The sequence below is a fragment of the Micromys minutus genome, assembly GCF_963924665.1.
Source record: "Micromys minutus genome assembly, chromosome: 32".
Classification (NCBI taxonomy): domain Eukaryota; kingdom Metazoa; phylum Chordata; class Mammalia; order Rodentia; family Muridae; genus Micromys; species Micromys minutus.
In genome coordinates this window covers 17,982,061-17,996,708 of record NC_137967.1, presented here as the reverse complement: position 1 = coordinate 17,996,708, position 14,648 = coordinate 17,982,061, and the positions used below count along the sequence as shown (strand labels likewise).

At 51.5% G+C, this 14,648-nt stretch overlaps 1 protein-coding gene across 1 annotated transcript in view; it reads left to right on the top strand.

The window, feature by feature from the left end:
• Window positions 1-14,648, top strand: part of MEGF8 (multiple EGF like domains 8) — a 45,076-nt gene that overhangs the window by 1,951 nt on the left and 28,477 nt on the right. Inside the window, exons 2-12 of the mRNA XM_080908799.1 lie at window positions 6,013-6,176; window positions 7,173-7,379; window positions 7,968-8,148; window positions 8,237-8,325; window positions 9,406-9,821; window positions 10,247-10,392; window positions 10,510-10,632; window positions 13,028-13,182; window positions 13,429-13,548; window positions 13,853-13,997; window positions 14,079-14,242. Of these exons, the coding sequence (XP_080764925.1) occupies window positions 6,013-6,176; window positions 7,173-7,379; window positions 7,968-8,148; window positions 8,237-8,325; window positions 9,406-9,821; window positions 10,247-10,392; window positions 10,510-10,632; window positions 13,028-13,182; window positions 13,429-13,548; window positions 13,853-13,997; window positions 14,079-14,242 (1,910 nt within the window). The remainder of the gene's footprint in view (window positions 1-6,012; window positions 6,177-7,172; window positions 7,380-7,967; window positions 8,149-8,236; window positions 8,326-9,405; window positions 9,822-10,246; window positions 10,393-10,509; window positions 10,633-13,027; window positions 13,183-13,428; window positions 13,549-13,852; window positions 13,998-14,078; window positions 14,243-14,648) is intronic.

Below are 14,648 nucleotides of genomic sequence, written 5' to 3'. Positions count from 1 at the left end.
TTAAGATTTATTTATTTATTATATGTGAGTACACTGTAGCCGTCTTCAGACACACCAGAAGAAGGCACCAGATCCCATTACAGATGGTTGTGAGCCATCATGTGGTTGCTGGGAATTGAACTCAGGACCTCTGGAAGAACAGTCAGTGCTCTTAACCACTGAGCCATCTCTCCAGCCCCTGTTTAGATTTTAGTGAGTTCTGGATGTAGTCGAGTTGACAACCAAGAAGACCCATCACATATAGTAAATGTTCATAAAGTGCCCCTAGAGCTGTTGTTCTATTTAAGTACTTTGAGAAACCATAGTTTCAGCCAGAAATTGTATACACTCCATGACATAGCAGAAGACCAGGGACCTTCTTTCCAGCAGCCCTTGGGGAGATGGACACAGTCACATTCCAAAGCGCTCCCCTGGGAGAGCCAGTGGAAGTACCATGATCTGGGAAAGAGGAGAGCAGGGAAGCTTCTGGAAGAGATAACAGAGCTGAGACCTAAGGGATCTATGTCCCTCAGCCAGGAATCGAGAGGAAGAACATTCTAGAAAGAAGGAACAACCGGTGCCCTTTTCTTATGGGCTTGCAGGGATGGGTGAAGCCCAGGGAAGCCAGGTCTCAGGAGTCTGATTAACACAAGGCATGGAAGAAGGGGAACAGGGATGTGGGGATGTTTTGAGGAAGCGTATGTGCTAAAATTTAGTATGCTAAAACAGATCCGAGGGGAGGCCAGAGGCAGGAGGGGGAGGTTTGTGAGTTTGAGGCCAGCCTGGGATACACATTGAAAATCGTTTTTTAAAGATTTGTTTACTTTTCTATGTATGAGTGTTTTGCCTGCATGTACATGTGTGCACTATGTGTGTGCACTATGTGTGTGCCTCACTATGTGTGTGCCTGGTGCTAAAGGAGGCCAGAAGAGGGCATTGGGTCCACCGGTCTCGGAGTTACCGATGAGTGTAAGCGGCTGTGTGGGTGCTGAGAATTGAACCCTTATCCTTTGAAAGAGCTGCAACTGCTCTTAACCTCTGAGTCATCTTTCCAGCTTGCAGGCTTTTCTTTGATTGGTTGGTTTTGCCTTTCTCCCTCTCTCCCTTCATCCCTCCCTTTCTTCCTTCCTTTCTTTCTTTAAGTCAGAATCTTATGCGTCTATGGTGGCTTGAACTGGATGAATATGCGTCCTCCTTCCTCTACCTCCTAAATTCTGGGGTTGTAGGTGTGAACTACCACACTTCATGTGGTACTTGGCCTTGAACCCAGGGTTTCCATGCATTCAAATATGCTCTTTACCAACTGAGCTACTCTCCCAACCTGAGACTCTGTCATTACCTCCTCTTCCTTTCCCTCCTTGTGTGTGTGTGTGTGTGTGTGTGTGTGTACAAGTAACAACATGTAGGAGGTCAGAGGACAACCTCTCGTATCAGTCCTTACCTCCCACCTTGTTTGAGACAGAGGTTTGGCCCAGGAATTTCTGCACATTCTCCCGTTTCTGTTCCCTATTTCAATGTAAGTAGGCTGGGGTTGCTGCCTTGCTCCACCCTATGTAGTTTATATAGATTCAGGAGGATCTGAACTTCGATTCTTTCTCCCCTGAGCTATCTCCTTAGCCTTGAAGATTTGGCTTTGTTCTTGACAGGCTCTTACTGTATAGCTCAGGCCAATGTGTAGTGGGCACGGTGGTGCGTCAGCCCCCAGTGTGCACAATGTTCAGGGCTGAAATAGAGGCTGGAAATGTGAGTTTAGTAGCTGGGCCTAGGGAAAGAATAGGAATCCGATAGAAGGTTCAGAGGGGCAGCCCTTGAAGCACATATGGGAGTCACCTGGAGTACAAAAGCAGCCAGTCTCTATGAAGACCCTAGGAGGTTAATGTGTCTTAGGATCTGTCTGTTTGTCTTGTATGTCTGTACAGTTGGCAGTTTGGCCGTTTCCTTGGGAGTGCCAAGAAGCTCCCTAATGGTTTAGAGCAGGCATTGTTGTTAGCTTGAGCCTGGGTAGAGAGTGACAGGCTAGAAGCATGTGAAATGTGGAAACATTGAGTCCTGAAGTCAAAGGGGTTGGGGTGTGAGCCCTGTAGGAAGATGTTTGTGGACTTTCCCCAGTGGTGTGAGAGCAAACTGATTAATGTGGGGTGGGGCATCTGTTGCCCCAAGAACGAGCATCTTAGCTGAGAGTGTTGGTCCAAGCTTGTCATCTGAGTACTTGAGAGGCTGAGGCCAGGGGATCCCGACTTAGAGGCTATAGTGGACCCTGTTTCAAAATTACCCAAAAGTCCAAGTTGGTTGGTTGCTTTTATTACTGTTTATAGCCCAGGCTGGCCTTGAACTCCCTAGTGCTGGGATTGCAGGAGCGCCATGCCGGACAATGCCGGGGTGCCTACTTCTTATATCACGACCTTGTCTTTTCTGGTCTCAGACTTCCCAACCTCCTCCCCAGTAAGAGTACCCCGGCTTCCTCCAGGGGCAGGGCAGGAGGCGGGGCTTGGGGTCAGATTTCTTTCTGGAATAGTGTAGGGTAGAAACCAGAAACCTTGAGCTTTGGGAAGGAGGCAGATCTCCCTTTTGTGCTTGTTTTTAAGTCCTTGATCAGAACAGGGTGTTTGGTGAAAGCTAGTGAGGTTCTGGGAGATCTGGATCTGGTTCTGCTGAATGGTTCATGTGTGATCTCCTGGCTGTGGGTCAGGGTCTGTATGTTATATCCCCGGGCTCTGGTCAGTGGAATCAAAGGCAAAGTAGTCAGCTTCTATCTGTCTGTCTCTCCTCCTCCTCTCTTCCTTTTCCTCCTCCTTCTCCTCCCCCCTACTCCTCCTCCTCTTTGGTTTTGTTCTTTTGGTTTTTTTGAGATAGAATCTCACATAGCCCAGGCTGGTCTGGAACACACTGAAGATGACTCTTCCGATTGTCTCCAAAATGTTGGGATTATAGGGGTACCTCACTATGCCTGGCTTTGCTGTGTTGTTTTATTTATTTACTTATTTATTTATTAGACTTATTGTATGTGTGTGAGTGTTTTGCCTGAAAGTGTGTGTGCCTGGTGCCCAAGGTCAGAAGAGGGTGTCAGATCCCGGAAGCCGATGGTTGTGAGCTCCTTTGTGGGTCCTGGGAATGGAACTTGGGTCATCTGTGGGGACAAGTTTTCTAAGCTGGTGAGCCATCTCTCTAGCCGAGAACTTTAAAATTTTTCTTATAATTTTTGAGATTATAGTATAATTCTATTGTTTCCCTGTTTCCTTTCCTCCTTCCATATACCTTCCTCCTTGCTCTCTTCCAAATTTGTGGCCCCTTTAAAAAATCAGTTATTGTTATATACATATACATTATATTATATATGTATATACTGTATTGCTCAGTACAACTTGCTTAGTCTGTGTATGTGGTTTTTTGTTTTGTTTTTGCTTATGAGGCAAGCTCTTGCTATGTTGCCCAGTATGGCCTCGAACACGGTCTTCCTGGTCCTGCCCACACCTGTGAAATAATTACCTGTGTCACCATGCTTTCTCGTGTCTCTTGATTCTGTCATCACCTGCAGAGCTCTTGCTCAACCCCAGGCCCTGTGCCAAGGCAGTGTCTGAGGAGAAATTATGCCCAGGTCCTGTGTCCTTTGATCCTCCCATACTGCAGGAGAGTAACCATGGACACAGTCCTGGCACAGAGACTAAAAGTTATGCTGGGATGTGTGAATCCCAAAGAGAGGCTCCTAACTCAGCCCTGAACTAGCAGGGTAGGCTTCCTGGAGGAGGCCTGGCTCCCCACAGAGCCAGGATTCCAGGCATGATTCACTAGTCCTGTCTTCTCAAATGGCAGCTTGAGTGACAGCAAGTTCCAAACCCCAGGTCGGAGGGCTAGCTTTTCTCCTAGGCTGGGAGAGCCAAGAAGGACTTTAGCGGAGGAGTACCATGGCCACGTGTCAGATTGGGCGAACTACCAGAGACCACGTTAGGGCAAGACCTCAGGTCACATGTGGAAGGTGTCAGTGTCAATGGTCCTGTAAGAAGGACAGAGACAGGGACAATGACTGAAAGACTTAGTACTGAGCATCCTGGCTGGGGGTTAGCAAGTTATAGTCATCTTGCTGATCATTCATCCCAGCCTCGGAGGGTAGGGAGAATTATCCCTATTTTATAGACAAGGAAGCTAAGGCTTACAAGACCCATAAAAGCAAGGCAGGATAGGTAGTTAAGAGAAAGAAGAATTGAGAAAAGCGAGTGTCCCACCATACCCCCACCCTCATGGTTCTGTGCTGTTTTTGAGATGTCCAGTCACGTAGCTCGGCAGGCCTGGAACTTACGATCCTCTTACCTCAGACTCCAGAGTCCTGGGATATACTAAAGACAGTTCTAAACTCAGCATCCTCATGCCTCCTCCTCAGTACCGGAGCTGCAGGTGTAGGCAGCTAAGCCTGGGTTTGTGTGGTTGGGAGCCCAGGGCTTTGTGCACACACTAGGCAAGCACTCTACCAACCGAGTCACATCTCCAGCTCCCCAACTTCAGCCCCTCTAAGGAGCCGGTGCTTTCCAGCCCATTTATCGATTCTCGTCCATGCTGTTTCTGGTAGAACAGCCCTGTGCATGACAGGCAGGTGTTCAACCAGGATGCCTCATTCAAGGCCTTTTAAGAACCTTCCAGTGCTCCAGAGACAGAGACAGGTGGATTTGTGTGAGTCCAAGGCCAGTCGGATCTACATAGTTCTAGGACAGCCAGGGCTACACAGAGAAACCCTCTCTCAAAAAGCAAAGTGACAAAAAAAATAAATAATTTCCCCCCAGATCTTATTAACTTCACCAAGGTGCCCAGGCTGGCCTTGACCTTGCACTGAACTTCCTCAGAACTGGATTAGAAGTGTGATCAACCATGCTTGACCATTCTCCTGCTTCTGATTTCACACACACACACACACACACACACACACACACACACACACACACCAATCTCCCACAGATAAAAAATAAGAGAGGCTGGAGAGATGGCTCAGTGGTTAAGAGCACTGGATGTTCTTCCAGAGGTCTTTAGTTTAGTTCCCAGCAATCACATGGTGTCTGACAACCATCTGTAATGGGATCTGATGCCATTCTCTGGTGTGCACTCATAAATAAATAAAAAATGTAGAAAATTATATATAAAACATAATTTAGTTTCAGATTAATAGTTTCAAATCGTATATAGGTCTGTTAGCCCATTTCATTTTTAATGCCCAGGTGGGAATCAGTCTTTCTTCTCTCTTTCTCTCAGAAGAAACTCAGGACCTTGGGCATGCGAGGCAATCACTTTACAACTGAACTGCACCCCAGCCCCTCACTGGGGGATTCTAGTCAGGGGTTCTACCACTGAGCCATGCCCCTAGTTCCTCTCTGGGGATTCTAGGCAGGGGCTCTACCACTGAGCCACACCCCCAGCCCCTTACTGGGGGATTCTAGGCAGAGGCTCTACCACTGAGCCACGCCCCCAGCACCTCACTGGGGGATTCTAGGCAGAGGCTCTACCACTGAGCCACGTCCCCAGCCCTGGCCTAAAGATCTTGGCTCCTTTAATCCTAGTACTCTGGAGGCAGGGGCAGTCAGATCTCTGAGTTCAAGGCCAGCCTGGTCTATAGAGTGAGTTCCAGGACAGCCAGGGCTACAAAGTGGGACCCTGACTCAAAAAAAAAAAGGCCAAAACAAAAACAAACAAAAAAAAAAAAAAAAAAGAAAGAAAAAGCTTTTGGCCAAGCTCCACCACAGTGTCAGTAGATCAGTATCTTCCAGCTGGGAAGACTGAACCTTGAGAGGGCAGGTGGCTTGCTCAAGGTCACACAGCTAGTGGCTTGAAGACTGATGACATAGTTTTCTTGTGTGAATGTAGCAGCAATTTGGCCACAGGAGAATCTGTGTGGGCACGGGGAGCTGTGGTGCTCCAGCCCCCCTCCACTCCTCTGACCAGTGGCTTCCTCCCACCACCCAGAACAAGGTGTGGTGGTTTCTGTGGGTGGGCTTTGTGGTTCCTCAGAGAAGGTGCATGTGAGAGAACCCGGCCCCCATGCTCACTTTCCAGCCCCGAGCCCTCAGCACCGGATCCTGCTGGACTTCCTTTTCCTGGACACGGAGTGCACTTATGACTACCTCTTTGTGTATGATGGCGACTCTCCCCAAGGCCCGCTGCTTGCTAGTCTGAGTGGGAGCACCCGGCCCCCTCCCATTGAGGCATCCTCAGGCAAGGTTAGTGGTGATGGGGTGTGGACTCCGGGTCTCTTGGGAGTGAGGGGTTCTAGGAGCACACACCTAGGAAGAAATGAAAAAGATTGCAAGGGACGGAAAAGTCCAGAAAAGCTAGTCAGAGGGCATCAGAGAAGACAGTGGAAGGCGGAGAGGCTGAGTGGTAGGTTTGGTGCTGAAAACCTGTAATCCCTGTTCTTAAGAGCCTAAGGGTTGATTCCATACTGAAACCCTGTCCCAAGCAGCAACCACAACCAAACAGTTCCACAAACACACAGAAAACAGACGACAGAAGGCAGGGCGGGGCCAGGGATGCCGGTCAGGCGGTGGAGTGTCTGCCTAGCACTAACAACCCTCATCCCCACCCCGGGTTCAATCACCAGCACCCTATAAAACAAGTGTGGTGGTACCCACCTGTAATGCCAGTACTGGGGAAGTGGAGGCAGGAGGATCAGCAATTTGAGGTTATTTTCAGCTAGTGGGTTTAAGGCCAGCCTAGGCTAGATAAGATCCTTTTAAAAAAGATTTATGGGGGCTGGAGCAAGGTTAAGAGCTCCGACTGCTCTTCCAGAGGTCCTGAGTTCAATTCTCAGCAACCACATTGTGAACCAATCAATGGCTCACAACCATCTGTAATGGGATCCGATGCCTTCTTCTGGTGTGTCTGAAGAGAGCAGGTGTGTACTCAAATACATAAAACAAATAAAAAAAGATTTCTGAATGGCATATCTGCATGTACACCTGTATGCCAGAAGAGGGCATCAGATCCAATTATTAATGGTTGTGAGCCACCATGTGGGTGCTGGAAATTGAACTCAGGACCTCTGGACGTGCAGCCAGTGAGTGCTCTTAACTGCTGAGCCATCTCTCCTGCCCCCATGAGATCTTTTTCAAATAATAAGAGGAGACTGAGGAAGGCAGTGGGCTGTCCAGGGGAGGTCCTTGTCCAGATGCAGCCAGATGTAGCCTGCCTGGTGTACCCAGCCTCTTGTTTTGTAGATGCTGCTCCACCTCTTCAGCGATGCCAACTACAACCTGCTGGGCTTTAACGCCTCTTTCCGATTCTCCCTGTGTCCTGGAGGCTGCCAGAACCACGGGCAGTGCAAGTCTCCAGGAGTGTGCGTCTGCGAGCCGGGCTGGGGAGGGCCGGACTGTGGCCTGCAGGAGTGCTCAGCCTACTGTGGCAGCCATGGCACCTGTGCCTCGGTGAGCCGGCTCCCACTAAGTCTCCCTGGGGTTCTGATCTGTGACCATACCTGCCATGTCTGGTTTAAACAGGGCCTTGTTCCATCCTGACCACCCCCCCCCCCCGTGGGGTTCATCTCCTCTTCTTCCTGGTTCCTCCACCCCAACAACTGTGACTTCATTCCAACCCCACCTCCACCTGCTCCTCTCCCTTTGAGACCTCACTTCTAGCTCTGTCCTCACCCTCATGTCTAGACAGCCTTCCCCTGCCATGATTTCTGGCCTTTCGCCCCTGACCTTATGCCTCAGCTCTGCACCCCAACTTGGGATCTGTATTATGTTTGGAACTCCCAATGGTATCTCATCTAATTCAGGTGGAACGTGGCCTCACTAATGTGTTCTCTCTGTCTGTTCTTGCCTTTTCTGTGGCTCCGTCTGCTCTGGTCCACCTCTTTCTCCCTTCGGTTGTATCTTTTGTGTCTCCTTTTCCTCTCCCTTGTCCCCATCCCTTGTGTTCTCTCTCTTTCTTTAAACATTCCCTTCCTGTCTTTTTCTTTCTGTGTGTTCTACACCATCCATATCTCTGCCTTTTCATCCCCTTTCTCCCAGACCCTGGGACCGTGCCGCTGTGAGCCTGGATTCTTGGGACGAGCCTGTGACCTGCACTTGTGGGAGAACCAGGGGGCTGGTTGGTGGCACAGTGTGAGTGCCGGGGACCCTGCCTTCTCTGCTCGAATTGGGGCAGCTGGTGCCTTCCTGTCCCCACCGGGGCTGCTGGCTGTCTTTGGAGGTAAGCAGATGGAGAGAGGGAAAGCTTGGAGGGCCTGGAGGTCTGTCAGCCTGTGGCCAGAGTTTGGCAGAACTTCTCTCATCTGCAGGCCAGGATCTTAACAAGGCCCTGGGTGATCTTGTCCTGTACAACTTCTCCACAAACACCTGGGAGTCCTGGGATCTGACGCCTGCTCCGGTATGGTGGGGCCTACTCTTGACCCCCATCACCCTACCAACCCAGACCAGACAACTGCATCTGGACACCTGCTTCTCCCTGTCTCTGTCTCTGCTCACACCGAGATTCCTTTTCTTGCCCACACCTCCACATCTTTCTAGATGCTATTGTCCTCCCTCCCTCTCCCTGTGTGTCCCCTCTTTCTTTCCTTCCCTCCCTTTCTCCTTCCCTCCCTCCCTCCCCCCTTCCATGTTTTTTTTCAGATAGGGTCTCAAGACAGCCTAGGGTGGCCTCGAACCCCTGATGTTTCTGCCCCTTCTGTGCTGTCATGTAGACAAGTCCTACCGTACTCAGTTTGTGTGTCTCCTTCCCGCTGCCTCTTCTCTCCGAGTCTTGGTCTCCATTCCTCTGGGTTGTTTCTCTTGTCCCCTCCGCTTCTGTCTTCCTGTTTCCTCATTCTCACAGTGCTTCTCCGAGTCACTGCTTTCGTTTTAATTCTTTTTCTTTAAAGATTTACTTACTTATTTCATGTATGCGAGTACACTGTAGCTGTCTTCAGACACACCAGAAGAGGCCATCAGATCCCATTACAGATGGTTGTGAGCCACCATGTGGTTGCTGGGAATTGAACTCAGGACCTCTGGAAGAGCAGTCAGTGCTCTAACCACTGAACCGTCTCTCCAGGCCTGTTTTTATTATGTTTCATGTCTGTCCTTCTTTCCTTCCTTCCTTTATTTTGAGGTTGGCTTGAATTCATGGCAGTCTTCCTGTCTCAGCCTCCAAAGTGTTGAGATTAGAACTGCACACCATCAGACCTTTCTGTCCGCTTGTTCTTTACCCCCCCCCCCTTTTTTTTTGTCAGCTTGAAGCAGGGTCTCATGTAGCCTAATCTGGTCTCAAGTTCACTACATGACCCAGGCTGGCCTCTAATTCCTGATCCTCCTGCCTCTGTCTCTGTCTCTCGAGTCCTGGAACTCCAGGTCCTCACCGGTTGGCTTGTGTTCCATTCCCTCTCTGCATATCTGTCTTTTTGTCTTTGCATGTCTCTGCTCTGACCCTCTCCAATGTGCCACCGTCTGTCTCCTTGTCTTTTCCCCACAGGCCGCCCGTCACTCGCACGTAGCTGTGGCCTGGGCCGACTTCCTGGTGCTGATGGGTGGTGAGCTGGCCAATGGCTTGCTAACCAATGACGTGTGGGCCTTTAGCCCCCTGGGCGGAGGCCACTGGGAGCTCCTGTCACCACCTGCTTCCAGTTCCTCTGGGCCCCCAGGGCTGGCAGGCCATGCAGCTGCTCTGGTGGATGACACCTGGCTGTATGTGTCCGGTGGCCGCACTCAGCATGACCTCTTTTCTTCTGGCCTCTTCCGTTTCCGCCTGGACCACGCCAGCAGGGGCTATTGGGAGCAGGTGATCCCGGCAGGTGGGCGGCCCCCTGCTGCCACAGGCCACTCTATGGTGTTCCATGCCCCGTCCCGTACCCTGCTGGTCCATGGTGGACACAGGCCTTCCACTGCCCGGTGAGTAATTGTCCTATACTCCTCCTGTTCCTTGGCCACAGTAGCCCAGGACTCCATGACCTTAATCTTTAGAAGCCCTTGCTCATTGACAGACTCCTGGACTCAGGGGATTACCTCTGTCATGGTTCATTTGTATATTTATCTCTTCTCTTTATCTAACGTGTATCTATCCCTTACCCTCTTATGCTCTCTGATGCTCTGCTCAGGCTCTGACTAGTCGTTTCCCCCACACTTCCACCGTCTTCTAGCTCTTACCAGATTCTGCAAGATCCCAGACCCTGCTCAGCCCTGGTCCCACCTACTACCCATAGTGCATGTCTAGTCAGGATGGGATATAGACATGTTCAGTCTCAGTTCTGGATGAAGCTAGAGGAGGGAAGGAAGCCCTCCTTGCCCTGGGCCCCTGGCCCATCTCTTCCCTGTAGGTTTTCTGTGCGGGTGAATTCCACTGAGCTCTTCCATGTGGAACGGCGTGTGTGGACCACGCTGAAGGGCCGGGATGGGCTCCAGGGTCCACGGGAGAGAGCCTTCCACACAGCCAGTGTTCTAGGAAACTACATGGTGGTCTATGGTGAGGTGATTTCCCTAGTGTCTGCCTTCCAGGGGCCGAAGCCCACCCAGAGAAGCTCGGCCTGGGTCTCCTGCCTCTCCTGAGGCTTGCGAGCGGTGCCCTTTCCTCTTTTCCCAGGGGGCAACGTGCACACCCATTACCAGGAGGAAAAGTGTTATGAAGACGGTATCTTCTTCTACCACCTCGGTTGCCACCAGTGGGTGTCAGGGGCCGAGCTTGCCCCGCCAGGAACCCCTGAGGGTGAGTCTCCTCTGTTTTCCTGAGGGCTTTTGAAGATCTGAGATTTAGCAGGAGCTGCCTCAGTCATTCCGTTGGCGGGCAAAGCATCCTGTTGGAATCCGCTGGAGACAAGCCTGGGTGAGGACTGTGTGCATGTGTGGAAGCCAGAGGACAGCCTCGGGTATTAGCCTCAGGAATACTGTCCACCTTCCTTGAGTCAGGGCCTCTCACCAACTAGGCTAGTCTGGCTGGTCAGTGAGGCCGAGGCTTCTCCTGGCCCTGCCTCCCCAGTGCTGGGATTGTAGATGTGCTGCCTTGCCTGGTGTTTCTGTGGCGGTTCTGGGTATGGGTCTCCAGTCCTAATGCAGTGAGGTAAGCGCTTTACCGACCAAGCCATCTTCCCAGCCTCAGAACCCTGGTTCTCGTTGGAAGTTTGCCAGTTTGCAGCTGTCCTAAGGAGCAATGACTCCAAGGTCATAGTGGACAAGAGGTAGAAACAAGATGGCCACCTTCAAATAAGCTCCTACTCAAAACCCCGCCTTCATGCCAGCATCTTGCTGTGCTCCTCACGGGGGTGGGGGGGTAGGTGGGGTGGTGGGGCTCTGCTGCGGCGGTGCAGCTGTGAAAGTAGTCTGAGTGGATGGAGACAGGCAAACAGCACAGCGGAGACTGCACCACGCGTTCTTCCTTCAAGGTTGTCCTTTTAACACTTTTGTGATCTTTATTTATTATTGTTATTTTTTTATTTCTTTTTGCTGGGAGGTGGCGCAGCGCGCCTTTAATCCCAGTCCTCAGGAGGCAGAGGCAGGCGGATCTCTTGAGTTCTGAACTAGCTTCATCTTCAGAGTGGGTTTCAGAACAGCTAGGACTATACAGAGAAACCCCCGCTGGAGAAACCAAAAACAAAAGCCATAAAACAAACAAACAAACAAAAGTGATTTTTTTTTCTAGACTGGAAAGATTGCTCAGTGGTTAAGTACTTGCTATGTAACATGAGACTTGAGTTCAGATCCAAGTACCCATGTAAATGGCAGACATAGTCACACATGTATGTAACTCCAGTGTTGGGGGACAGAGGTAGGGCAGGCTATGCTCACCAAAACAGGGAGCTTCAGGCTCAGTAAGAGATTTTTCCTCAAAACATGAAGTGGAGCGCCTCCTCCTTTGGCCTCTGCATGAGCACACATGGGTGTGTACAATGTATACCACACACCACATGCATAAAATAGTAAATTAGGAAAGACTGCACGTTTTTGACAGGCATAGCGTAAACACTATATTCCCAGGACTTGGTAGCAGGATATAGAGTCTGAATCTAGACAGGACTATATGCAATGCCCTGTCTCGAAGTCCAACGTAAGGGCAGGAGCATGGCCTAGTGGTCAAAGCCCTTGCTTAGAATCTACCAGAGAGGGGCTGGGGGCGTGGCTCACTAGCTTACTGGTGGCACTTGCCGGGTATGTGCCAGGCCTTGAAGTAGATCTTTAGCATTGCAAAAGCACATTCGTACATATATGTACATACAAATTTATGACTTCTTGGGCTAAGACCCATATGCTTAGAAAGTATGGGGGGTGGTCAGTAGGAGGCATTATTCACTTTATAAGCAGAAAGGGAGGATTCTTAGTTCGCTTTTGGCGAAAGCACCAGGCTGGGTTGGATCTAGGTGCTCGGTATAGATGCCTGGGTCACTTCTCTCCCTAGTTTCCAGCTGGGCCTCCCTCCTACTTGTTTGTCACTTTCTGTTCATCTTATTCTGTGTGCCTGTGCACAAGGGCCCACGCTAGAGAGTGTGTGTGCACATGAGCAAGCTAGTGTGTGTGCCCGTGCTGGAGAGCCTGACAACCTGCAATAGTGAGTTCTCTCCTTTCACCATGTGGGTGCCAGGGATTGAACTTGGGCTGTCAGACTCAGGTATTTTGACATGATGGAACGGCTTGCTGGCCTATTACTTGTCTTTTGTAGATGTCACCAACTACTGCTGAATTGTATCTGCACATTTCACATTCTCAGAGGGGCTGAATTTGAAACCAGCCTGGGGCTGTACATTGAGATCCTTCCCCTCCTTTGCCCCCTTTCTCCCCAACTCCTATCTCTCTCTGGGCTGGTTCAGTTTAAGGAAAGAAGCCAAGACTTGGCAAAGTTGAGTTTCCCACCCAAAGCCCAACAGCTCATAGCTGCAGTATGGTTTGAATCCGCGTCGGTCACAGAGATACGTTTGTTTGAGGTGATTTGTGTGGGGCCCTGGACCTCTGAGAGAAGCGAGAAAATAAGCAATCGCAGAGCCAAGCAGGCCAGGGGCATTTCCTGGGCTAGGCAGTGGCTAAAGCAGCAATAAGCCGTCAGACTGGGGGGGAGAGCAGGAGCCCCCGAGGGCAGAAGCTGGCAGAGGGCTGATGCTGTGACTGTATTCTAGGTCGAGCAGCGCCTCCTAGTGGTCGTTACTCACATGTGGCAGCTGTTCTCGGTGGCAGTGTCCTGCTGGTGGCTGGGGGATACAGTGGCCGGCCTCGTGGGGACTTGATGGCCTACAAGGTGCCCCCCTTCGTGTTTCAGGCACCTGCCCTGGATGTGAGCACTGAGGGGACGGGAAGGGGGTAGCCGTGGGTGGAGGCAGCATGGTCTCTGCAAATGAGGGGTGATTGAGAAGTGGGCAGAGTACAGAACTCTCCATCTCCAGGACTGAGGGGGGAGCGGGTGGGGCCCTCAGGGTGCTGTGCATTTGGGGTTAACTGGGGAAGTCCCAGGGAGCAAGCCTCGGCAGCTAGCTCCAGGTCTTGAGAGCAGTGTCTTCTCATGTGTTCTGTGTCTCTGCAGTACCACTTGGACTATTGTTCCATGTACACAGACCACAGTGTCTGCTCCCGAGACCCAGAATGTAGCTGGTGTCAGGGTGCTTGCCAAGCCGCACCCCCTCCTGGGACTCCCTCAGGAGCTGTGAGTGACTACCTCCATCCATCCACTAGCACAGAGTCCTGCCTTTAACTCCCCCCTGCCTAAGTGGTCAGCCATCCAAGGTCCTCATCCCTGCCTCCTGACCGTCCCTAACTCAGAACCCCAGTCTCTCTGAGTTTGGGCGCAGTCCCTGGATTCCTGAGCCCTTGTTCTTGAGCTCCTGTCGACCAGCCCTGCTCTGTTCGATGACCGCTACGCTTCCCTCCCCAGACTGTGTGTCCACGGCTCCGCTCAGCCCTCCGGAGTCCCAGAGGACAGTGTATACTGACTCTACTCTTCCTTTCAGTGTCCCGCGGCCAGCTGCCTGGGCCTAGGCCGCCTACTCAGTGACTGCCAAGCATGCCTGGCCTTCAGCAGCTCCGCGGCTCCTCCCCGGGGACCTGGCGCCCTAGGTTGGTGTGTGCACAATGAGAGCTGCCTTCCGCGGCCTGGTGAGTGGCAAGCAGCCATGGGGGAGGGGCTCGGACTACCTCATACTGACCCTCCAGCCTCCCACACCTCTGTCCTCTCAGAGCAGGCCCGCTGCCGAGGGGAGCAGATCTCAGGCACCGTGGGCTGGTGGGGGCCAGCACCTGTCTTCGTCACCTCCCTGGAGGCTTGTGTCACCCAGAGCTTCCTCCCTGGCCTGCACCTGCTGACCTTCCAGCAGCCGCCCAACGCCTCTCAGCCTGACAAGGTGGGAGCCACATGGACCTGGGGATGGAGCGGACACTTACAGACCTGGGGGCGCTTCTTTTCAAATGAGTCTTTCTTGGGGATGGAACCCGGAGCTTTGTGTAGATGTCCACCCTCCCCAAGCCAAGCCACACCCTATCCCTCACTGGTCTCCAGGCAGGTGCTCGACTGCTGGTTAGAGCCACAGGGTTCTTTCACTTCTTATTTTGAGACAGGGTCTCCTAAGGTTGCCCAGGCTTGTCTAGAACCCAGTCTATTCCAAACAGACCTTACATTTATCTTTCTCCCTAGCCTCCCCTGTAGGCAAAATGTTAATCCCGTGCTATGAAACTACAAAAATCAAAAGATTGTACAACAAGCTGGGCGTGGTGGCACACTTTAATCCCAGCGCTCAGCAGTCAGAGGCA